The following is a 25,538-nucleotide window of genomic DNA, read 5'->3' on the forward strand; positions in this document are numbered from 1 at the left end:
CGTGGCAGCAGGGCTGAGGAGGGGTCGCCATGGAGGTCCCCAAGCCGGACGCTGCCGGCGACGATGCCATGGACTCGTTCCTGGAAAAGTTCCAGAGCCAGCCTTACCATGGCGGCTTCCACGAGGACAAGTGGGAGGAGGTGGGCGGCCTGGGGCCCCGCACGTGTGTGGCGGTGTCATCCCGACCCCCGGGGCTGGGTGGCAGGCGCCTCCCGCGCCCGCGACCCCCACCGCGGGCCTGCCCCGGGATAGGTGGTTTCTACCTAGGGGTGTTGGAAACTAGGACCCGGGGTTTGGGGGGCCGTCTTCGCGGCCAGTATGTTTAGGAGGGCGGGTTTTGGAGTGAGACCTGTGCCTCCAGCACTTGCTGGCCCAGTTACTTAACTTCTCTGAGCCCGTGTCCTCATTTGTAACATTTCCCTAACTAGAGCCATAGTCTTGTGGGATCGCGGCGGGAGTGAAGGGATACGGTGGATGAAGTGTCTGGAACCTAAAGAGCGCTCAGTTAGTGGTGACTCCCACCGCCCTCGTAAGATTGTGAACCCCAGAAGAATCGTTAGAGATCCTTACCTGCGCTCGCCTCTTATACGTGGGAAACTGAGGCGTGGAGAGGGAGCGAGCGAGCTAATGATGACTTGCAAAGCATGATGAGTCAGAACGCTTTGATAGATATGGAATTGGATCTGCCCTGTGCAAAGTCTTATTGCTGTAGTTCCTTCTTCTCTTCAACTCCAGGAATTTGAGAAGGTCCCCCTGTTTATGAAGAAGGCGCCATCTGACATTGATCCCAGCGAGAACCCTGACTTGGCTTGCCTCCAGTCCATTATTTTTGACGAAGAGCGATCTCCAGAAGGTATCTTACATGAGTCTAATATTTGTTTTGTGTCTCCACTAAATTGAGATGAAGAGCGAGTCAGAAAGTTTCTGATAACAAGTAGTAGTTAGCCTGGGCTAACTCGGCACTATTCCACATACACCCCCGCCACCTACTAAATGCTAGGCTTTGGGGATAAAGGGATGAATACGATTGCCCTCAAAGGTCTCATGCTGCAGTGGATAGCCATATTGTTCTGTGTGTATGTGATAAGTGCCCACGTGTGGTTATGGACTAGGTGCCGAGGGAACACTGAAGAGGGGGAGGTACCAGAGGGAACACTGAAGAGGGGGAGGTACCAGTGGGCTAACAATGGATTAGAAATTTGAACTGATTCTTAACAATTTTATAGGCTCTTACTAAGGTGGGGAGAGGGGAATTTGCATTCCAGGGAATAAAATATAAGCAAAAACAAAAGTGTAATTTCCCTCCATTTCTTCAGTTGTTAAAAAAAATACCTTCAAATGGTAGGATAAATATACTTTTTTTCTTTATGCATCTTTTTATTTTTTGGTAAGTGTCTAATAATCTACTTTGTAAGATACTTGGAATTGATTGTAGCATTAAATACACATGACTTTGCTTCTCCATGTTGATACCCACTTTTATAGGATTAATTTTTGTTTTCTTTTTTTTAATTTGGTTTATCATACGTAACATTATTGTATGATTTAGGATATATTTTTAATGAGACTTTAAAAAAATAGGAAAATGATTATTTATTCTCTTCTTTGCAGAACAGGCCAAGACTTATAAGGATGAGGGCAATGATTACTTTAAAGAAAAAGACTATAAAAAAGCTGTGATTTCATATACTGAAGGATTAAAGAAGAAATGCACAGACCCTGATTTGAATGCTGTCCTTTATACCAACCGGGCAGCAGCACAGTACTATCTAGGTAATTTATTCTATTATTTGGTGCTTTCTAAAGAATTAACTTATGGTAAAAGCCATTATGATGGCCCGTGCAGAGTTTGAGAATGTCAGAAGATGACCTGCTTAATCCAGAAAGGTAAGATAGATTACTCTAATTGAACACTGATCTTCCAGGTAGACTGGGTGAAAAGGGAAACTAGAGAGATTGTGTAATTCTTGGTATCTGAACCAAATGAGTGACGTACTTAATATATGAATTGGTATGATCTGAGATTTTTTTTAGCCCAAATTCTTCTCTCTAAAAAAATGTGTTTTTGTTTTTTGTTTCGGCCATTTACCCTCTTCTGAAGGATGCTAGAAGGATTCAAGCAAAGAGGTTTTTGTGTGAGAGAAACTATCTTAAAGGAGAATTTTCTTTTTCTTCTTCTTTTTTTTTTTAAGATTATTTATTTATTTATTTGACAGACACCACAAGTAGGCAGAGAGGCAGGCAGAGAAAGAGAGAGGAAGAAGCAGGCTCCTGGCTGAGCAGAGAGCCCAACGTGGGGCTCGATCCCAGGACCCTGGGATCATGACCTGAGCCGAAGACAGAGGCTTTAACCCACTGAGCCACCCAGGCGCCCCATTAAAGGGAGAATTTTCAAAGAGTATTCTGTGGGACCTGAAGTGAAAAATATTCTTTGGACAGTGCTGCTGCTTTGTTGGAGATTGCAGTGCACAGTGTGTTAAAGATGCGAGATGACCTGCAGCAAAGAACTTTACCCTTTCATTCTTAAGTTTTGTAAGCCCCCTTTTCAAGTAACACTAACACGAAGGACTCTTCTGCAGACAGGACTTTGGGAAACACTTGTTATTAAAGAGACCTGGGGCCTCTGAGGGGCTGGTAGAGAATAAGCCTTGCAGTCTAGCTGGGATGAGTCTGCTGGGCCTCATCACCTTTTGAGCAGTGTTTCTCCCCAACCATAGTCTGCTCCAACTGTTGTCTCCTTTAGCATGTTTCATTATAAAATTCCAAATACTAAGAGTGGTATAGAACTTTAGAGATTATTTGGGCCAACCAACCCCCTCATTTTACATATGCCCAGAGAGGGACCCTTTGATGAGTCCTAGAACATGGACTAAAAAACCGTTCTTCTAACTTCTGGAGGAATACATTTTCTTCAGCAGATGAACTTGCGTTCTTGTTCTGTGCTAGTGGTGTCAAAGAGAGGACTAAGGGACGCCTGGGTGGCTCAGTTGGTTAAGCGGCTGCCTTCGGCTCAGGTCATGATCCCAGCGTCCTGGGATCGAGTCCCACATCGGGCTCCTTGCTTGGCGGGGAGCCTGCTTCTCCCTCTGCCTCTGCCTGCCTCTCTGTCTGCCTGTGCTTGCTCACTCTCTCTCCCTCTGTCTCTGGCAAATAAATAAATAAAATCTTTAAAAAAAAAAAAAAAAAAAAGAAGAGAGGACTAAGAGCTGGCCTTTTCCGGAAGGAGTTTCATTCATTTCCTTAGTCAGTCAGTAAATATATATAAAGCATTTACTGTGTGCTAGGCATTGCACTGTGAGCAACAGCTGCATAGTTCCTTTCTTTGGGGAACTTAAAGACTGTCATGTGTAGGGCTAATCAGACCAGAAGAAGCACCTGGCAAGAAGAAAACCATGTGTGTGGGATGTCAGAGGAGCAGAGGCATAATCATTACAGTCATTCTTTAAATGAGATCTCACTGGTACAGCTTACAGAGCACTTTCACATTTGTTATTCCCCTTGACCTCATAGCAACTATGTAAGGTAGGTGAGGTTAACAGCTTTATCCCCAGGTAGTAGAACATGCAGCTGTAGCAGAGTACTACAGTAAGTTTAGTAAAATGAACTGTGTAAGGCTGCACAGTGGTAGGATTATGTAGAATCAGGTCTGATTTGAAGTGCGCTAAATGGAAGTCACCTTTACCACACTTCAAGAAGTACCCAGTGCTGTCAGTTCCTTAGTCCTTTGAGTTTCTGCAGTACAACTTGTCAGCTTGGGGCTTTCCCTCTGCTGGCTTAGAATTCAGTTGTCTTAGGCCTGATTTGTCATTTAACCATTGTCCTTTTGTTCTCGAGCTTTAAAATGTGTTCTGTGTTCTTACTCTTGTCTCCGTGGGTTTATGGCATTTTGAGGGAAAGGGGGAGAGTAGTGGAGGTTTAGTTAAATCCTTATGTTCGATCTACCACCCTTAACCAGAGGTCTTTGGATCTCTTTTATATACGTTTTTTTCTGTAGTTAATATCATGCTGTCCTTCCAATTTTGTGTTCAGTTCTTTTCACTTAATTTTATAACATGAACAGTTTCACCTGTCATTAAAAATAGTTGTGAATACTGTTTTAAAAGCTACATAAAGTTGCATCATTTGGACATACCAGTGTTTACACAGGTGGTATTGAGTCTATAGCTGCTTTTAGGTTTTTTAAAATAATGCAGTAATGAACACATTTGGTGGTTAAGTTTTCCCACAAATCCTGATTATTCTTAAGGCCGAAGCCAGATTTGGCAAACTGTGGCTCCCGGGCCACATCTGGATCCTTGGCCTCCTGTGAGCTAAAAATGTCTTATGTTTTAAAGGATTATAAAACAAAGAAGAATGTGTAACAGACCGTATGTGGCCTGTAAAGCCTAAAGTATTTACTGTGTGGCCCTTTACAGAAAAATTTTGCTGACCTCTGCACTAGATTTTTAGATGTGAAAGTAATAGGAAAATACCAGATATTTAAAAGTGAAAATCTCCTTTATGCCCTTCCAGTTTGGATAACAGTATGTATGATAGCACACCTTTTTTTTTTTTTTTTTAAGATTTTATTTATTTAAGAGAGAGCGAGTACAAAGTGGGGGAGGGGCAGAGGGAGAAGGAGAAGCAGACTTCCCCATTAAGCAGGGAGCCTGACTTGGGGCTCCATCCTAGGACCCTGAGCAGAAAGCAGACACTTAACTGACTGAGCCACCCAGGTTACCCTACATATCTTTTTTTTTTTTTTTAATGCATTTACAAATACATACGTGTGTGTACATATGTTGGTATATTTAGATTGGTTTTACAAAAAAATATTGATATTTTACAGTAGAACAACCAGTTAAAACAGTATTGCACAGGCATCCTATCATGCCTTTTATGTGCACATATATCTCACCCTTTTTAATGGTTGCATAGTATTTAGTAGTGTGGATTTACCAGAGTTCTTTAATTGTTACTACATTGAGGATATTTAGGGTATCACCAGCATTTCATAATTCACAAATAAAACTAATGCTGCAGTTGACATGCTTTTACATTTATCCTTGCATATTTGTCCAAGTATTTTTTTTTTTTTTATTTTATTTATTGATTTGACAGAGAGAGACCACAAGTAGACAGAGAGGCAGGCAGAGAGAGAGAGAGAGGGAAGCAGGCTCCCTGCCGAGCAGAGAGCCCGATGCGGGACTCGATCCCAGGACCCCGAGATCATGACCTGAGCCGAAGGCAGCAGCTTAACCCACTGAGCCACCCAGGCGCCCCTTGTCCAAGTATTTTTAAGGATAAGTTGTTAGAAGAATAGTTTTGGGTCAGAGTATACGCACAAATGCATGCTAATTTGCTCTTTTATTTACCCATAAGAGTGCCCTTTTCCCATGTTTTCACCCATCCTGGATATTATCTGTTTTTAATTTCTACCAGTTCCATGTTAATTTTAATTTCTTCAGTCACTGGTGATATTGAGCATCTTTTCGTGGGTGTGCTAGCCATTTACATTTCCATGGACTTCCAGTGTTACAAGTATTTCTAAGACTTGATGAGCACAACTATGTATTTTTTTAAAAACTGTTGTGCTCTGATTTATATTTCTCCAAGACTATACAGAAATGTCTGTGTCTCTACACAAGAAATTTTGCAAATATTCTGATTGCAGTCTTGTTTTCTCTTTTACTAAATGGTGCCTGTTAGGCAATTTTCGTTCTGCTCTCAATGATGTGACGGCTGCCAGAAAGTTAAAACCCTGCCACCTCAAAGCAATAGTAAGAGGTAAGTATTGTAGAATCACAGTATGATTGTCTTTATGGAAAAGTTGCCACTCACTGCGCTGAAAGTTGAGGCATTTTAAGCTTGGATATTAAGGTGCTAAGATACTATTGAAGTCACCTTATTTTTGCAGTCTTGATATTAAGTTCCTGGTCCTTACCAATGATAACATGTCATTTTAAAAAGAATTTCCCAGAGAATAATAAAACCCTTTATATTTTAAGAATTTGTGGAGAAATTGAAACTCCTCATTTTAAATTAGTAATAAAATTAATTAAAGTAATTCCAAAGGCCACATTCTAATTTTTTTTCCAAATTATCTGTTTGAAAGGTGAGATCTTCAGATGCCATGTTAATTAAAAGATAAGTTATGGGATCTTTGCTGATAACTCTGATGCTGAGCTGTTCCCAGATTATATTTTCTTTTGTGGTCTGACCTTTCTATGTAATAATAGTGCTTATATTATTTTTATACTTTACCTTTTCTTTGAGAAGCTCAGAGGTGCTTTGTAAACTTTAATTTATTCACCACATATTAATCTTCCTTATACTTCCATGATCGACTGTTTTATTATAAGCCAAATGCTTTACCAAAGTTAATGCATTTTTAGGTATGTATAGTTAGGGGATGGTATAGGTAGATCCATGTCCCTCAGCTGTAGGGAAAGAAGGTACTTTCAAAGATTGGCAGCTGGGGCTCCTGGGTGGCTCAGTGGGTTAAGCTTCTGCCTTCGGCTCAGGTCATGATCCCAGGGCCCTGGGATCGAGCCCCGAATCAGGCTTCCTGCTCAGCTGAGAGTCTGCTTCTCCTTTTCCCTCTGCCTGCCTCTCTGCCTATTTGTGCTATCTCTCTGTCAAATAAATAAAATCTTCAAAGATTGGCAACTAAAGTCAATGTAGTCCTGTGGAATTGGGACAAGCTAGAGTCTATAAATCTTGAATTGTTAGTTTTACCTCAGCATGTGACCTTGGCAAGACACCCACTCTGAGTGTCAGTGGGTGTCTGGAAGATGAGGTTGGATTCTATTGACATCTAAGCCGTTTCAGTTCTGATATTTGGAAATTCTGCGGGAAGTCTAAAGAGGCTTACTGGAGAACAACAAAAGTGGTTAGAGGAGAGGTAGGTTAACCTGGAGCCATTAGGAACAATTTTAGGAGAGACCTAATGTCTTTGGTCTTGCCATTGCTTTGATGAACAGCTGAGGTCAATTCTGTTTTCTGTCTCTATTTAAATATCATCTGAGATGAACTTTGTTCTCATTTGCAGATGAGGAACCTGAAGCTCAGAGTTGCTCAGTATTTTATGTAATGTCTAGTTGGTAAAGAGTAGAGCCAGATTTCCAGCTCAAATCTGTCTGACTCTAAACCCTGTGCACTTTGTCATTAAGTTGTAGCCTTCCCTACTTTAAAAGTCCTTAATGTCAGGGAGGCTTACAGGAGTTTTAAGCTGAATGGGCCCTAGAGATCTTTCTGATCTAAGATAAGTAAAATATTCTTCCTTGTCTGGGGAATGCAATAGAAGGGGCTTTAAACATCTGTTTCTCTTCAGAATGCTGGCTGGTAGCCGGTGGAGTTTGGGGGATGGGGGCTGGTTCCTGCTCAAGGGGAGCTCTTTCCATGCATATTGTCTACGTATTCTAAAGGTTCTGGGTTCTACAGGTGCCTTATGCCATCTGGAACTGAAAAACTTTGCTGAGGCTGTTAACTGGTGTGATGAAGGGCTGCAGATAGATGCCAGAGAGAAGAAGCTTCTGGAAATGAGGGCTAAAGCAGACAAGCTGAAGGTTGGTGGCAAAATCATTGGCCAGTTGGCATTTGTTACTTAGCATTAATTTATTAGTATTTCCCAGATTGTGTCTTTTGGGTCATTGTCAGTTTTTTTTTTTTTAAAAACAAAACCCAAAACTATTCCCTACCTTTGGAACTCTGGAGGACACAGACAAAGACATAAATAAATAGTTACAATGTGACAGAAGCAAGCAAGAATATATAGTATATATAGTAATAGTATCTAACTTTGCCCTGGACAAGGGCAGGGCAGAGATCCTGATAGCAGAGAAGGTTTGCTGAAAGAGGTGATGTCTGTGTCTAATCTCTTGAAGACTGAGCAAGAGTGTACTCCACTGGAGGGTGGAGTAAGGATTGGAGAACATTCCAGACAGGAGAAAGCATAACCATCAGCAAGTCCTTGATATTTCTGAAACTCAGACCCCTCTTCGAAAATAGTGAATGTAATATATGCCTCAAAGGTTTTTATGAGGATTAAATGAGAATGTGTGTGTGTATGTTAGCACGTTTCTTGACTTACAGTAAGGAGTTGATAAATTCATAGCTATTGTGATTTGAATAAATGAGAAATAGCATAAGGCTGCAATAATACAGTCTGCACACTGTGTAAATCTCTCGAAAGAGAGGAGAGGAAATGACAGAAACATTTTAACAGGGGCACCCAGGTGTCTCAGTCTGTTAAGGGTCTGACTCTTGATTTCGGCTTGGGCAGTGATCTCAGGGTACTGGGATTGAGCCCTGTGTTGGGCTTCCCACTCAGCAGGAAGTCTGCCTGTCTCCTCCCTCCTCCCCTGCTCATGCATGCACACACACACACACCCTGTCTCTCAAATAAATAAATCTTTAAAAAGAAAAAAAATTAAACCCCAAAACTTCTCAGTATTGTATAATTCCCAGCTTTAAGACTTGTATAACTGGGGCGCCTGGGTGGCTCAGTGGGTTAAGGCCTCTGCCTTCGGCTCAGGTCATGATCTCAGGTCCTGGGATCGAGCCCTGCATTGGGCTCTCTGCTAGGCGGGGAGCCTGCTTCCTTCTCTCTCTCTGCCTGCCTCTCTGCCTGCTTGTGATCTCTCTCTCTGTCAAATAAATAAATAAAATCTTAAAAAAAAAAAGACTTGTATAACTCATGATGAAATGTATATATACATAGTAGCAACAGTGATGATAAAACAAGAACAGGAGAATACCAGCCTTACCAAAACTAACGTCCTGCATTTAGATAGTGTTCACTGTGTATATCTTCAAGGTGCTATTTAAAAATCTTCACTTTCATGAATTCATTTAAACCATATAACAACCCTGTAAGGTAGGAACTATTCTAATTCACTTTGTAGAAGTGAGGAAGCTAAACATAGATCAGGAAGCTGCCTGAGTCACATAGCTGTGGTTAAGCTGGGTGTCAGAACAGGCAGTCTGGCTCTGGAATCCGTGTGCTTAGTCCCTATGCAATGCTGCCTTACATGTCTATTCAGAAAGCCAGAACTAGACTTCAGATCTGATTCCTGGTCTAGATCTGTCTTCATTGCTTATACTATGGAAGGGGAATTTTCAGTGCTGTGGAAGCCTGCAGCTCTCCCTGCAAAGGGGTAGGTTTTAGTCAGAAGTCACTCTGGTCATATAAAATGGTAGAAAGAGTAGGTAATTTGTTGACTCATGTGGCTCGGTAATAGAATTCTGAGCCTAGATAACTGGTGGGCCAGAATTTCTAAAAGTGGTATATATAGGAGAGAATGTCTAGAGGGCTACTAAAGAAGGACATAGCCAAGTAAATCCACAGAAGAACCCTTAGTGGACCTAAATGAAAGCTTGCGGGTCCTGTAGCACAGGTGCAGTTTTTTGGTTGTTGTTTCTATAGATATCTTTTTAAAATTTAAATTCAGTTAATAACATATAATGTATTATTGGTTTCAGAGGTAGATGTCAGTGAGTCAGCGGTCTTACATGATACCCAGTGCTCATTACATCACAAGCCCTCCTTAATGTCCCATCACCCAGTTACCCCATCCCACCAGCAACCCTCAGTTGTTTACTGCGATGAACAGTCTCTTATGGTTTGTCTCCCTCTCTGGTTTTGTCTTGTTTTACTTTTTTCCTCTCTTCCCTTACGATCCTCTGTTTTGTTTCTTAAATTCCACATATGAATGAACTCATATGATAATTGTCTTTCTCTGATTGACTTACTTCGCTTAGCTTTATACCCCCTAGTTCCATCCACATCATTGCAAACAGCAAGATTTCTTTTTTTTTGATGGCTGAATAGTATTCCATTGCATATATACTACATCTTCTTCTTCTTCTTCTTTTTTTTTTTTTTTTTAAGATTTCATTTATTTGACAGAAAGAGACATAGAGAGTGGAACACAAGCAGGGGGAGTGGGAGAGGGAGAAGCAGGCTTCCTGCCAAGCAGGGAGCCCGTTGTGGGGCTCAATCCCAGGACCCCAGGATCATGCCCTGAGCCAAAGGCAGTTGTCCAACAACAGAGCCACCCAGGACCCCCCCCTTTTTTTTTTAAGATTTATTTATTTGTCAGAGAGTGAGCAGGCAAGCGTGTGTGCACATGAGAGCATAAGCAGGGGGAGCAGCAGGCAGAGGGAGAAGTAGGCTCCCTGCTGAGCAGGGAGCCCGGTGCAGGACTCAGTCTCAGGACCCTGGGATCATGATCTGAGCCAAAGGCAGACACTTCACCAACTGAGCATCTGGGCTCATTCTATAGTTTGGCTGTTGTGGACATTGCTGCTATAAACATTGGGGTATAGGTGCTCCTTTGGATCATGACATTTCTGTCTTTGGGGTAAATACCCAGTAGTGCAATTGCTGGGTCGTAGGGTAGCTCTATTTTCAACTTTCTGAGGAAACTCCATACCGTTTTTCAGAGTGGCTGCACCAGCTTGCATTCCCACCAACAGTGTAAGAGGATTCCCCTTTCTCTGCATCCTTCCCAACATCTGTTGTTTCCTGACTTGTTAATTTTAGCCATTCTAACTGGTGTGAGGTGATATCTCATTGTGGTTTTGATTTATATTCCATGATACAAGCACACAGTTAAAGAAAGATGTCAGGGCCCAGAAGCCTGACACAGGGCCCAGAAGCCTGACATTGCTGGCTGAGTATAAGTTTTATTCTATATCTGAGTATAAATTTACGCTGGATTCCTATGTGCTTGGCTTGTATAAGCAGTGGATCTCATGTGGCTATATTAAAATCTGACAAAACAGCCATCAAGGCAGTGAACATTACCAGAAATAAAGCATGGCTTTATTAAATAATAAAAGGGTCAGCCTATCAAGAAGACTTAACAGTTCTAAATATGCATTATCTAATAACAGACCTTCAAAATGTAATAAGCAAAAAAATTGAGGGAGACAAATCTACAAGTAGGTGTGGATGTCAACATCTCTTTCTTTCAGTAATTGATGGAACAAGTAGATAAATCAGCAAAGAGAAGTGACATCAGCAAAAATGGCCAAATAAAGATCTAAAATTCTTTATTTCATAAAGTCTATGGAAAACTGGCAAAAATGCTCAGAGTCACTAACTTTTTTCAGAGCTCTGAAATGAGCCAAAGGCTTATAGCAATCTGGGGAGTGTGTATTCTAGAAAAATAGCTGAACCTCCATAAGCACAGCAAGTTTTGTGACATTTTAACTTGCCCTGTCCCCTTCTCCTCCCTCCCTGGTACCACAGTAGCCTTGAAAGAATCGTGGTGAAAATGAGTAGCCCAGCAGCCATCAGAAGAGGCAGACTGGATTAGAGGTTGTTCAAAGCCCTGTTCCCAGAGAATTGCCATTATTGGACCATCTGGGCGGTCTCCTAGAAGACCTCACTCACAAGGCGGATTTTAGTTAACTCATCTTGGAGCTATCCCAGTATGAAAAGCTTTTTGTTGGGGGGCGGGGTGCGGCTGGGAAGGAGGGATGTGTCAAAAACAGAAGTAGTTATTTAAAATTGCAGCTGCCTGAGATAGTGGACGCCTGGGCAAACAGTAGGCTTAGCAGAATATTTAAAAGGAAAAGCTGGGGGGAATGAGATTCTTCAGGGACTTTGAAAAGCTCCAGCATATTCCTGGAGTAAGGTCACATGTGCATCCAGGGCTATGCATGTGCTCAGGAAGGATCTAAGAAGGCCCTAAGCTCTGACCTCTGGCTGACTTGGAGCCTCTGTGGAAGCAGTAAGTGAAGGCTGAGGCTGAATTGTAAATTGTTAGGGTGAGTGTTGAAGGTGTGCCACCAGATGCACAAGAGAGCCCCTCAGCTAAGAATGGGAGACTTTGGCTTCAGGCATTTAGGAAAATCTGCGCAATCATTAGCTGACCACTAAGCTAAGTGTTTAAGGACTTTATTGATTACATAAAACCAAATACAGGCTTTACAGAATTAGTTTAGGAAAGTAACTAAACAGTGACAACAGCAGTATCCAACACTGGAGAAAAAAGAGGAAGAATCCAATTTCTAGAGTTGCCACATTGTATTATTTTAAATGTCTGGTTTTCAATACAAAATTACAAGACATGCAAAGAAGTAAGAAAGTATGATCCATACCCAGGAAAAAAAAATCAATAGAAAATGTCCCTGAGGAAACCCAGACATGAGACTTAGAAGACAAAGACTTTAAACCACACTTTGAAATATGTTCTAGGAAGAAAGAAAGCAATGTCTAAAGAACTTAAAAAATATGAGAACAATGACTTACCAAATAGAGACTGTCAGTAAACTGAAAAAGAATCAAATAGAAGTTCTGTAGTTGAAAAGTGTAGTAACTGAAAAGTTCATGTAAGGGTTCAAGAGCAGAACTGTGAAGATAGATCAATTGTGATTACCCAGCGTGAGGAAGAGAGAAAGAAGAATAAAGAAACATTAGGGGAGAGGTGTCTGGGTGGCTCAGTCAGTTGGGCATCTGACTTTTGATTTCAGCTCAGGTTATGATCTCAGGGTCGTGGGATTGAGCCCTATATCAGACTCTACACTCTGAGGGGAGTCCCCTTGAGATTCTCTTTCTTTCTCTCTCTCTGCCCCTCCCCACATACCCATGTTCTCTCCTTCTATCTTTCTTTAAAAGTAAATAAATAAATCAATCTTTTTTAAAAAGAAAAAGAAACATGAAGAGAGACTGAGGAACCTGTGGGATGTCATCAAGTATCATCATAGATATGGGAGTCCCAGGAGAGGGAAAGAAAAAGGGACAAGAGAATATATGAAGAGATAATAGCTGAAAACTTCCCAGATTTGATTTAAAAAAATAATTATCTACCCTTCAAAGAAACTTAACAAACTCTAAGTAGGAGATACTTGAAGAAATCTACACTCAGATGCATTATAAACTGTTGAAAGTCAAACATGAAAAAGTTAAAAGCATCGAGAGAGAAGAGACTCTTCACATACAAGAGAGCCTCAATAAAAGTAACATCTGGGGGCGCCTGGGTGGCTCAGTGGGTTAAGGCCTCTGCCTTCGGCTCAGGTCATGATTCCAGGGTCCTGGGATCGAGTCCCACATTGGGCTCTCTGCTCAGCAGAGAGCCTGCTTCCTCCTCTCTCTCTGCCTGCTTCTCTGCCTACTTGTGATCTCCATCTGTCAAATAAATTAATTAAAAAAAAAAAAAAGTAACATCTGAGGGATGCTTGGGTGGCTCAGTAGGTTGAGCACCCAACTCTTGATTTTGGCTCAGGATGTGATCTCAGGATTGTGAGATCAAGCCCTGTGTAGGGCTCTGTATTGGGCATGGATCCTGTTTAAGATTCTCTCTGACCCTCTCCCTTTGCTCCCCCAAAAGTAGCAGCTGATTTCTCATCAGAAGCCACGGGAGCCAAAGGGCCATGGATTGACATTAGGAGTGCTAAAAAAAGATTGTCAACTAAGAAGTCTATATTCAGCAAACCTATCCTCCAAAAATGGACAGGAAAAGTAAAACTTTAGGTGCAAATGATATGATGTTGTATATAGAAAATTCTAAGAAATCCACTAAAAAAACCTGTTAGAATTAATAGATTAGTAAACTGGTATGATAGATTAATATACAAGACCCAATTGTATTCTATAGACTTTTGGTGAACATTTCAAATATGAAAACAATTCCATTTATAATAGCATCTAAAAGAATAACATATTTAGGCATAAATTTAACAGGAGTAGCATAAAACTTATAATCTGAAAATACAAAACATTGCTGAAAGAAATTAAATCTAAAAATATGGGAAGACATCATGGATCAAATCTTAATATGGTTAAGATGACAATGCTCCCCAAATTGGTATACGGATTCAACTCAGTCTGCATCAAATTTCCAATTGGCTGCTTTGCAGAATATTGACCAACTGATTCTAATATTCATATGTAAATTCAAGGGACCCAGGATAGCCAAAACAATCCTTAAAAAAAAAAAAAAAAAGAGGACTCACACTTCCCAGTTTCAAATCTTACTGTAGAGCTATAGTAATCAAGACATTGTGGTACTGGCAGAAGGGGATAGACTTACAGATCAGTGCAATAGAATTGAGAGCTCAGAAATAAACCCTCATATTTATAGACAGTTGATTTTCAGCAAGGGTACCTAACCATTCAGTGGGGAAAGAATAGTCTTCCATATCAGCACAAAAAGCATGCATTTGGACCCCTACCTCATACTACGTACAAAATGGATCAAAGACCTAAATGGAAGAGCAAAGCTATAATGAAACTCTTCAAAGAAAATGTTGGCATTAATCTTCATGGCCTTGGATTAGGCATGCTTTCTTAGATAGGACACAAAAAGCACAAGAAACAAAAAAGGTAAACTGGACTTCATCAAAAGTAAAAACTTCTGCTTCAAAGGCTATCATTGATTAAATGAAAAGACAGCCCACAGGGTGGGAGAGTATTTATACATCATAAATCTGTTCTGGGAGCTTTATCCAGAATGTATAAAGAACTCTTAACATCTCAATAATTAAAAGACAACACCATTTTTTATTTTTTTAAAGATTTTATTTTTATTTATTTGACAGAAATCACAAGTAGGCAGAGAGGCCGGCAGAGAGAGGGGGAAGCAGGCTCCCTGCTGAGCAGAGAGCCTGATGTGGGGCTCAATCCCAGGGCCCTGAGATTATGAACTGAGCCGAAGGCAGAGGCTTAACCCACTGAGCCACCCAGGCGCCCCAAGACAATGCCATTTTTTAGATGGTCAAAGGATGTGAACAAATGTTTCTCCAGAGGATACATAAATGGCCAAAAGGCACATGAAAGATGCTTAACATTCTTAGTTATTAGGGACATGTAAATCAAAACCACAGTGAGATACTATTTCACACTAAGATGGTTATAATTTTTTTTAAAAGGAAAATAACAAATACTGAGAAGGATATGGAGAAATGGAAACCTTCACATGTTGCTGGTGAGAATATAAAATGACAGCCACTATAGAGAACAGTTTTGACAGGGGTGCCTGGGTGTCTCAGTCAGTTAAGCGTCTGCATTCTGCTCAGGACATGATCCCAGGGGCCTGGGATTGAGCCCCACATCAGGCTCCCTGCTCATCGGGGAGTCTGCTTCTCCCTCTGCCCCTCCTCCTGCTCATACTTTCTCTCCTTCTCTCTCAATAAATAAAATATTAAAAAAAATTTTTTTGACAGTTCCTCAAAAAATTAACCACAAAATTATCATATGAACCAGCACTTCTACTCTTAGGTTTATACCCAAAGAAATTGGAACAAAGTATTGAAATAAATACTTGCACAGGAGTTTTCTTTCTTTCTTTCTTTTTTTAAAAGATTTTACTTATTTATTTGAGAGAGAATGAGAGAGAGCATGAGAGGGGAGAAGTCAGGGAGAAGTAGACCCCTACACGAGTTTTCATAGCAACACTGTTAATAATGGCTGAAAAGTAGAAATGATCTAAATGTCCATCAACTGATGATAAATACAATGTGGTATATTCATACAATGGAATTTTATTCAACCATAAAGGAGAATGAAGTATGATACAGATAGCAGTGTAGATGAACCTCAAAAACACTTATGTTAAGTGAAAGAAGCCAGATATAAAAGATCACATATTATCTGACTATATATATATCAAATATCCAAAATAGGCAAATCTGTAGTGACAGAGAGCAGGTTAGTGGTTGCCAGGGGTTGGGGACGGCGGGAAGTGCGGAGGTGTTTAGCTAAGAGAAATGGATGCTTATAAAAAGACTTGTATAAGAACAGTCACAACCTATTTTATTCAGAGTGATCCAGAAACAGCTCTTGTGTCCATCTAACAACAGGAAGGAGATAAGCAAAGTGTGATATTCATACAGTGGGACAATAGTTGGTAATAAAAAAAACCCATCAGTGATGGGATAGGAGGGAGCATGAGGGAACTTTCTAGGGGATAGAAATGTCCATCTTGATTGAAATGTTGGGTACTCAAGGTGTACCCTTGTCTAAACTCATTGAACTATACACTTAAAATCTGTAAATTATTCCTCAACAAAATTGATTTTTTTTTAAAAGGGCAGCAAACTCCGCAGTTCAGGGCTCCTCTGACCTGGGGGTCATTCTACTTTATGTGGCTGCCAAGACTCCAAACTTCATATGAGACTTCATAAGCCACGTCACTCACATGTATAGTGTAAATCAGAGTAAAACAACAGGGACAGAGTGTGTATCGTTCTTAATAATTCTCTAGTGTGGACCAGACACTGCGGTTGGATGTAGCTCAACTGTGAAGGTAGAATTGGACATGGTTTTTAGTGGTATCCAGGGGGTACCACTCTGGATAATGTAATCGGACTTCCCAACAGCAGAAAGCAGTTTTGCAGCTCTGTTGGCAGACTGGATTGGAGGAGGAATGGACAAGAGTTATCAGCCATTGTAGCCCTGAAAGGGTAGACTTTGTTCATGAGAAATAGAAGATATGTGTTAGCCTTTGTGAGGCTTTTGTGGGAAGGATGAGGGATGATTGGTACAGTAGTTTAGATCAGAAGTCCGCAAACTGACCCCAAGGCCAAATCCAGCCTGTGGCTTGTTTTTATACATTCTGTGAACTAAAGATGTTTTTCACATGTTTAAAGAGTTATAAACAACTAAAGAAGGTAGATTATATGCAACAGAAAGCATACATGGTCTGGAAAGCCTAAAAATACTAATCTCTAGAAAAAGTCTCTAAAAAAAAAAATCTCTAGAAAAAGTTTGCTGACCTCTGTTAATCTACGATCCTGGGGGTAAGAGCAGAATCAACTAGTTTGGGGCAGATTTGCAGGAAAAGGAAATCTAAATTATGTTTCTGCCAAATTAAGTAGAGTGATAATGTTTTTCTCTCATGGATTGTAATTGGCAAAGGGCCAGTTCTTACCCTGGGTTTTTCCAGTACTCCAGCCATTCCAGAGAAGTTGAAATACCCCACAGACCCTGATGTCAGTCCCTCTACTGAGAATGACCTTTCTCCATCTGGTGGAATGTTCTGTGTCCATCTAAACCTACCTCCTCAGTGGGGCAGAATCCATCACTCCACTCTATTTTATAGTACTGGATTCACATCAGCAGGGTAATACATAACAGATATTTCATTGTTTGTCCCCCTCAGTAGACTGAGCAACGTGTGTATGGGAACTATACATTTTTAAATTTCTGCTGCCATGAGTCCTGGCACCAGGTGTGTGCTCTTAAAATGTTAATTGAACTGACTCAGGCCGTTGGTATTGCTTGACACGGGAACCTGGGTTGGACAGATACTGGAGACTAAGAAGCAGGCTGGGGTGACAGAAGGGGTAACAAGCTCCTGGCACTGATGGGTCTGAATTTCATTTTTAGAGAACTGAGCAGAGGGATATCAGGAAAGCAAAGCTGAAAGAAAAGGAGGAGCAGAATCAGAATGAGGCTTTACTTCAGGCCATCAAGGTGAGTTCTCAAACCTCAGGCCCATATGGTCTTGCTAATCCTCAAGTTTGTTAGGAACCTGTCTTGGGATGCTGTACCTGAATGAGTCTGTTCATTTTCTCTCTGGTTTGGTGAAGCAGTGTGCTGAAGGGGCTCTGGAATCAGACCCCCTGAGTTCAGTCAGCCTCCCTGCTTGTGTACATATGTTGATCTCAGGTAAGTTGTACTTACTAGATAGTTGCTATGGGCTAAGCATTATTTAATCTTCACAGTGGCCTTCTGAGAAAGATCTTCTAGCTCTTGATTTGCTAGGTGGTGATGTGGTCTCAGGGAGGCGAAGAAACCTCACACGGCTAATGTGTATCAGAGGCAGGTCCTTCCTCTTAGCTACTGCATCCTGAAAAAATCTGAATTTTTAGGATGTTGCTCCTTTAACAACAATAAAAATTCGACCCACTCATTTCTTCCCTGCATTATAAATGGATGTAGTTTGAGCCAGATCTTGTTTTTACCTGGATATTGGATACCCAGCAAGTCAGTTGTGGAGCTCTGGCTTGCTTGGTCTTCACAAAGGATAAGACACCTGCCATGAGTTTGGAGAGTAGGTTCTTGGTTTCATTCTTTGTTGAGTCAAATTATGCACCATTTAAGTTATTTGTTGACTTTGAGAACTTCACACTACCAAGATGGACTCCACTAGTGCCTCCCCATAACAATCTGTTAACTCCTGTTAACAGATTAAGCAGGATGGAATACTCCACAGATTCTCCTGCTAATCCCCATTCACAGTGAGAGATTTGGTCATTTTCTAAAATGTAGAATATTGGAATGCCCATTCGCATACAGGCCTGATTTTGGCTCTCTCCTTTAGTTTGATCCTGCATCTCAAGCTTCAGTGTACGTAAGAATTACTCTAACAGTTGTATACACAGACCATATTCTACTGATGGTTTAAAGCAGGAGCCCTGCCTATTTGTTTATATGTTACTTATGGCTATTTTCACACTCTGGTGGCAGAATCAAGTAGTTAATTTCAGCAGAGGCCATTTGGCTCACAAAGCCCAAAATATTTCTCCCTGACCCTTTAAGGGAAAGTTTGCCAGCCCCTGATTTAGGAGGTATCAAAAGTAATTCTATTTTTTATTTTTTTATTTTTTTTCAAAGATTTTATTCATTTATTTGACAGACAGAGATCACAAGCAGGCAGAGAGGCAGGTGGGGTGAGGGGGAAGCAGGCTCTCTACCTAGCAGAGAGCCCAACGTGGGGCTTGATCCCAGGACCCTGAGATCATGACCTGAGCCAAAGGCAGAGGCTTTAACCCACTGAGCCACCCAGGCACCCCATCAAAAATAATTTTAGATTGCATGTAACTTTCTCCTCTTGTGCTAGCCTCCACACACATACATAAAGAGACAACTCTTCTATTCAGACATTTGATTTATCTTTATTTCCATGAGACAGTCAAGATTAGGTCAATATGTATTATTTTTAATATTCCGTGTCCTAGCTAAACCAACACACTTGCCATTTTTGTATATGCTACACTCTTGATCTTTTCTTTGCCTTTGCATATGCTGTTCCTTGGAGGTGGAATGCCTTTCCATCCTCTCCCCACCCCTCCAACTTCTCTGCCTTTCATAGTTACTGCTCAAGGCCCAGCATTCCCCAGTCTTCTCCATCCAGCCCCCAGGCAGAATTAATTATTGATGGTCTGCGCTTATGCACTCTACTTCCTCTTACCTTATATTGTATTTATTTCCATAGCTGTTTGCCCACTAGACCATGAGTGGGGTCTTAAGGGCAAGAACCATGTCTAGCTTTTTTGTGACACAAGGTCCAGTATGTGGTGGAATCCTTGCGAAGGTGAGTTATTCCTGCTGTGCTGGGCCTCTGGGGTAATGAAGACGAGTTGTGTAGAGCTGGCTTCGGGGAGCTCACAGTATGATGGTTTCCCTGCTGTTGAAATGGGCTTGCATCCTTTCACACAATAAGGTTTGTATATTTCTGTTTTTAATCCAGGCTAGGAACATCAGGCTAATCTCTGAAGTTGCTGGTCAGGATGAAGATTCAGACTCAGAAGGTGTAGGTGAGCTTTTCCTGGATGGGCTCAGCTCGGCGAACCCTTACGGAGCCAGGCTGAATGTAGATGAGCAGGGCAGGTTAAGCTGGCCCGTGCTCTTTCTGTACCCAGAGCATGCCCAGTCGGACTTCATCGCTGCTTTTCATGAGGACTCCAGGTACTTACTTGCCCAAGAGCCCTCTGTTCTTGCTGGCATGCTCTTTCCTTGCTATCCCTCGGGAGAGGGACAAGTGGATTTTTGGTTGAGGAGGGAAGAGAATAGAGGGTTAACAGTGTGGTTTGACATAATCTCTCTATCCTGGAGCTGATTTCTCCTTTTACTAACTATAACTACCTTTGCAATGACAGACATAAGTCTCACCATCATCCTGACTGGGATAGTAAGTAGAGCACCACAGTCCTGTTTGTCAAGCACTGACACATATCTCTAGTGAGATACAAAGTCATTCTAGGTAGCATATGCATAGTAATTGAAGTGTCTATTTATTAGAAAAAATATAACTAGCGTTTTAATGTGTGATTCCACAGGGTTAATGCTTAGAATGTGACTCAATGTAAGGAATGTTAAGCCTGAGTCAGTTTAAAGAAAATTATTGTCATAAAAGGACAAGTAATACACATTTACATTTTGGCTTAAACCAGATGGTTTTGGCTCGAAATGGCTTAGGCCTGCATTTCATGTTTTGTACATTTTTGATAGCAATCTGAATGGGTGTCCAGGGACTGTGATGTTGGAAAATAGATCATGAATTATTAATACTCAGAAAGTACATGTTATATCCTTAGGTTTATTGATCATCTAATGGTGATGTTTGGTGAAACGCCCTCTTGGGATTTAGAGCAGAAATACTGCCCTGATAATTTAGAGGTAAGAGATGTTTTACCTTTTTCCTAGATGGGATATTTTTTGCAGGGGTGGGGTGTGGGGGGACAAGTTTTTACTGCTTTTAAAAAAAAAATTGTGTCTGGGTGGCTTAGTGGGTTAAGCATCTGCCTTTCGCTCGGGTCATGATCCCAGTGTCCTGGGATTGAGCCCCATGTTGTTTTCCCTGCTTGGTAGGGTGCCTGTTTCTCCACCTCCTTCTCCCCCTGCTTATGCTTGCACATACTCTCCCTCTCTCTCAAATAAATAAATAAAATCTTTAAAAAAAATAGTGTCAAATGATACAGAACATAAAATTTACTATTTGAACCATTGCATCTGTAGGATTAAGTACACTCATATGGTTGTACAATCATTCCCACTCTTTATCTCCACTTCATCATCCCAAACTGAAACTCTGCACCCATGAAACAGTAACTCCATTCTCTCCTCCCTACAGTCCTTGGCAGCCACCATTCTACTTGCTCTCTATGAATGAGACTACTCTAGAACCTTATTTAAGTGGGACTATATACTGTGTCTTTTTGTATCTGGCTTATTTCACTTCACTTGATGTCTGAAAGTTTCATCTGTATTGTAGCCTGTGTCAGAATTTTCTTTTTAAGGCTGAATAGTATTCCATTATTCCATAGTTGGGACCTTTTTTTTTCTTTTTTTTTTTAAATCACAGCTTACAGTACAAAGACTTTCTCTTTCAGTAACCATTTGAGAGTAAGATGCCAACTGATGCCACATTGGCCCTGAATACTTCAGGGTCCATTTCCTACAGACAAGGGTATTTTCCTTCATGATCCCAACTCTCAAAATTAGGAAATCAGCTTTGATACACTAGTACCGTCTAAGTCTCAGACCCTGTATCAGCTGTCCCCTCACAAGAACACTTGTCTCAACACATGGGCTCTGACATCTCATCATGGACAGCCATTCTACCGGGTAAACCATATCACCGGGCTTACGCTGGCCAGCTCCCAGCAAGGCTGCCCTCCAGTGACCAGGCTCTGACACCTTCACTCCCTGCCAGCCCTTCTGTATAGACATCTTCCTCACCCTGCGTGGGCTGTGACACCTGCACAGGGCCATCATCCTTCTCATCCTCGGGCTCCTCCCCTGCTTTGGACCACCATAGCTTGCTTCCTCTACATCTAAGGGGTCTAGGACTGAATCGCTAGGGAAGGGAAGGCTCACAGGCCTGGGTTTGAATCTTGGCTCCTCTGTTTGCTAGCTGGGTGTTACTGGTGAGTTATTCCCCTTCTCTGAGCCTTCATTCTATCTTTGGAAATGGAGCCCATGATACCTTTCTTAGTATGGGGGGTGAGGACTGAGTGCTTTATACTCCATAGCTCTATAAAGGACTCATTGCCATCTCTTTAGCTTTTCCCTCGACTTGGCCTCAGCATGCATAGTGCTGCTGAGGCCCTGTATTTGTGTCTGATTCCTGGTCCTCTGTTATTCTTGCAGGTCTACTTTGAGGATGGAGTGGGGACAGAACTCTACCGGGTGCCTCCCAAGAGCACTCTGCTGCACGTGCTGCAGCACCCCAGGTGAGCCACCTTCACGAGGCTGAGCAGACCAGGGAAGATGCTCAGGCGCCATCCCAGGGGTACAGCCAGGGTCTCATTCCACTGCTGAAGGGTGGTGCCTTGTATGCCCCTCCCTTTCGCCCTGGACACAAAACTGAGACGGCAACTATGGAGTCTGGCCCAGGTCATTGGCCAAACAGCCTTCAGTATGACTCAGCATGTCGTGATGCAGCCGGGAAACCCTCAGATGGGGAGAAGTGATGGGGCTGGTCTGAGATGGGACAAGCTGTCTGGCTGTTGGACCTAAAAACTGGCACTTCTGTTCCTCATTGTGCGTGTGTCCCCTGATATTGTTATATGGAAAGAACATTGGTTTGTGAAGTCAGATGCCATCATTTACTGGCTGTGTGACTGTAAGCACATACTGCCTCCCTGGGGAGGTTTCCTCATCTTTCGGATAGGAATACTAATTCTTGCCTGCATTTTTCTCAGGTGTTTGAGAGCCAGTGAGAGAGTAGGAGTCAAAGTGCTTTTGTAAACTGTAAAGGCCAGTCTTGTTATGAGAGTGCATCTTTGTTAGTAGCTGTGGCAGCCCAGCTGGATTTGGCTTTTGTCTCTTTGTTCAGCTTTGGGGTATTCCTGGACCATAACGGAATCCCCTCCGTAGATTTGTAAGTTGACTCTTCGACTCTTTTTCCCTAAGCTTTGAGCAAAGCAAATGCTCTTGCATTTAGGTTAAAGGAGTCCGATGTGTTGGGCATGAGGGTGGTTGGGCATGGTGGGAAAGAGGCTGGAGAGCTGGGCTAAGGCCATTCATGAAAGCTTGAACGCCCTGCTCAGGAGCATACTTCATCCTGATAGTGGTATGTGGAGCCCCAGAGGACGTGTAGGTAAAATTCACAGAGTAGTATACAGATCTTACATGTACGAGTTGATGATGAGGCATGAGGTAAGGGGCAGATTGGCAAGAGATTTCAGAGGCAGATTGGATGGGAATTGGTGATGTGGTGACTGACTTGGTAGGTGGTCCAGCTGGTCGTGATGCTTCTGCTTTGGCTTATCAGGCAGGAGGGGTAGATTTCTTCAGATATGATTGATGACTTTTCTTAGTGTTTTTTTCTGGCACTAAATCTCTTTGTCTCCAGACAAATTTTTAGCTATTCATTTTTTCCATTATTAGCAGATTATTACCACAGTTCTTTAAAGGCCTGAGGTCCACTCTCCCCATCTCCAGAAAATGGGGGAGAAATTTTAAAAAGTAGATCTGTGGAGGAAAGCCAGTTTCATGCTTCTCAGAAAATGTAAACGCTGTTGAAAATGTTTACTTTTTAAATAACTGGCATAGGTAAGAGGCTGCTCAGGACAGGATTCTGGCAACTTAAGACCTTGAACTGAGTGGAGTTAAGATACAGACAGCTCCCCACCACCACCACCCCCCCGCCCCAGTCCAAACACATTGGGTCATGCTAACACTCCTCGGTCTGGGAAGCCAAGGCCTTGCCCACCTCTCCAACCTGCCCAACTACACCTGCTTTATGCCCTAACAACAGCAAATGCTCTGGTGCCCTGTACCTCCTTGCTTTTGCTACCCCGTGCCTCACCACTACTCCCGTTCTAAATCAAAGTCAAGATGGATAAGGCATCTGCCAGGAAGCTTTTCTTGATTCCCCTTTCCTGTAGAGGGAATCATGCCCTAAGGCTGTACTTCACAAATGCTTCTACAATTGTTTTTGCTATCACTAATTGATTATTTATCTCCCTTCCCTCAGGACTTGAAAGCAGGGATGGAGGTTTTTGTTTGTTTTTAGAACAGGGGCCCAAGTTACCCTGGGCACGCACTGTTGAATGAATGAAAGGATGAAGGGAGGGATGAATGAATGAATGGATGTTCTTAAAGTTTGATTTCATGTTTAGCCACAGACATGATGCTACAGGACAGGTCCAAATGCATTTGCCAGATATGTAAACAACTGAACAAATAAATGTGCTAAACTGACATTTTAATGTTGACTTACATCCAAAGGTTCACCTTGAATGTGGCTGGGAGGGTGCATGGATGATTAAGACCACAGTTCAGTTAACCCCTTCTTCTGTTGTGTTCACTGCAGGTACTTTGTAAAAGCCCTGACACCAGCATTTCTGGTCTGTGTAGGAACCTCTGCTTTTTGTAGGAATTACCTCCAGGGGAAAAAGCTGCACCAGGTAAAGTAACCAAGCCAGGCGGAGCCAGGCTCCCTGGATCTCCTCCCTCATTCGCCTCTGCCTGGAATCCAGCATTCTGGAATCAGCTCAGGCCTTTATGTCTGCCACCGTGGGGACAGTGGTGGGGGAGAGCTGCTGACTTCCTGAACTGCATTTTCTCCAGTCGAAGTGCCAGGCTCCAGCTGGTCTCCACTCTCTTCTGTTGATACAAGACTCTGTACCTCTCATGACATGCCTGGACTCACTGTGAGCTGTGTTACCACCAGCCTCTATCTCTGAAGGGACCATCGTACAGTTAACACAGCTCCTGACCTGAGGAAGTCCTGGCCTTTGGACGCGGACTTGGGATCTAGGTCCATGGTTCTGGCTGGACCTTTGTGGTATTAGAGGCTTCAGAAAAGCCACCCCTCAAACCACATGTATACACAAACCATACAAATAATTTTAAGATATTCAGGCTGAGGGACTCAAACCTCCAGGTGTCTTATGAGCAGAGAGGCTTGCTCTGTGGGGATACTAGATATCCTTGGAGTGAGATGAGGTCAGAAAAGCTGGCTTCTGTTTCTGCACCCGTAAAGACCTATAAACCGGGATCTTGCAAAACCCCTAACAAGTTTTCCAGTTCTCCTGATCTGTGTAATAGGGAAAACTGACAGACTTGGATGGTAGACTCTTGAGTTCCTCTCTAGTTTTCACATTTTAGGATTTTTGGCAGTTGAGTCATTGTCACAGGTTGTATTTTTGTGTGCAGCTGTTCGCTCCTTCCTAGAGGATAGTTTGTATCCTTACCTGTAGCCACGGGCCTGCTTGCAGTATCCGCCCCATCCCACCAGGGAGGCAAAGGGACGGGGGTGGACACGTCTAGACGGGAGGTTGGGGAGCATTGTGTGGTGAGTTTATGCTTTTCCTTTTGCCACGGGAACACATTTCCCAGCTGGCAGCTGTCCCATCAGCCTGGGTGCCAGAATGGTAAGACACATGGAGCAGGTCTGAAGGAGCTGACCTGCAGCCATTGATCGTAACAAGAATGAGAAATAAATGAGATTTGGGGGTTATTAACTGTGGCAGATCTAAGTAATATATCATTAGACCGAAACCAGCTGCTGTCCTTCAGATGGACTGATTTGACGTTTTGTGCGTGTGCTTCACTGTCTTTGGAGGGCAGCTCACTGTGGTATATTGACAAAAGAGCCACGCAGCTTTCCTTCCAGGTACGGTGTCTGCATGTGGCTTGTGGCCGGGGAAGCTGAAGTCCCGCCCCCACCCTCGCCTGGCTTAGGCCGTATCAAGGCCATTCGCTCTCCCAGCTAGAGACTTGCTGCTTGGTTGTCTCTGTAAGAACCTGGCCCTCTGTACGAAGCCAGTTTGCTAGCAGCAACCCTGGTGTCCAGTGCAGGGTTCCATGGAGCAACGCCCTCACTGACCGGGGCAGAGTGGGTCCCAGTATGCCACCTCACTCGTCTGGGAAG

General features: G+C 42.5%; 1 protein-coding gene across 1 annotated transcript; it reads left to right on the plus strand.

Annotated features, from left to right (window-relative positions):
• Positions 1–25,190, plus strand: TTC4 (tetratricopeptide repeat domain 4). Its single transcript, XM_032839784.1, has 10 exons — positions 1–140; positions 736–853; positions 1,612–1,773; positions 5,689–5,766; positions 7,423–7,547; positions 17,318–17,404; positions 19,404–19,621; positions 20,251–20,332; positions 21,806–21,888; positions 23,976–25,190. The coding sequence occupies exons 1-10, from the start codon at positions 30–32 to the stop codon at positions 24,076–24,078; spliced, it is 1,167 nt and encodes a 388-aa protein (XP_032695675.1). The 5' UTR covers positions 1–29; the 3' UTR covers positions 24,079–25,190.
• Positions 25,191–25,538: the final 348 nt, after the last annotated feature.

This window comes from Lontra canadensis, unplaced genomic scaffold (assembly GCF_010015895.1).
Source record: "Lontra canadensis isolate GAN:19392208 unplaced genomic scaffold, GSC_riverotter_1.0 scaffold109, whole genome shotgun sequence".
NCBI classification, from domain to species: domain Eukaryota; kingdom Metazoa; phylum Chordata; class Mammalia; order Carnivora; family Mustelidae; genus Lontra; species Lontra canadensis.

Excerpts from the sequence above, each read along its gene's own strand:
- TTC4 (XM_032839784.1), top strand. The coding sequence starts at position 30 with ATGGAGGTCCCCAAGCCGGACGCTGCCGGCGACGATGCCATGGACTCG. Across the intron at positions 1,774-5,688 it reads AGCAGCACAGTACTATCTAG|GCAATTTTCGTTCTGCTCTC; the intron begins GTAATTTATTCT and ends GGTGCCTGTTAG. Across the intron at positions 19,622-20,250 it reads GCTTTTCATGAGGACTCCAG|GTTTATTGATCATCTAATGG; the intron begins GTACTTACTTGC and ends TTATATCCTTAG.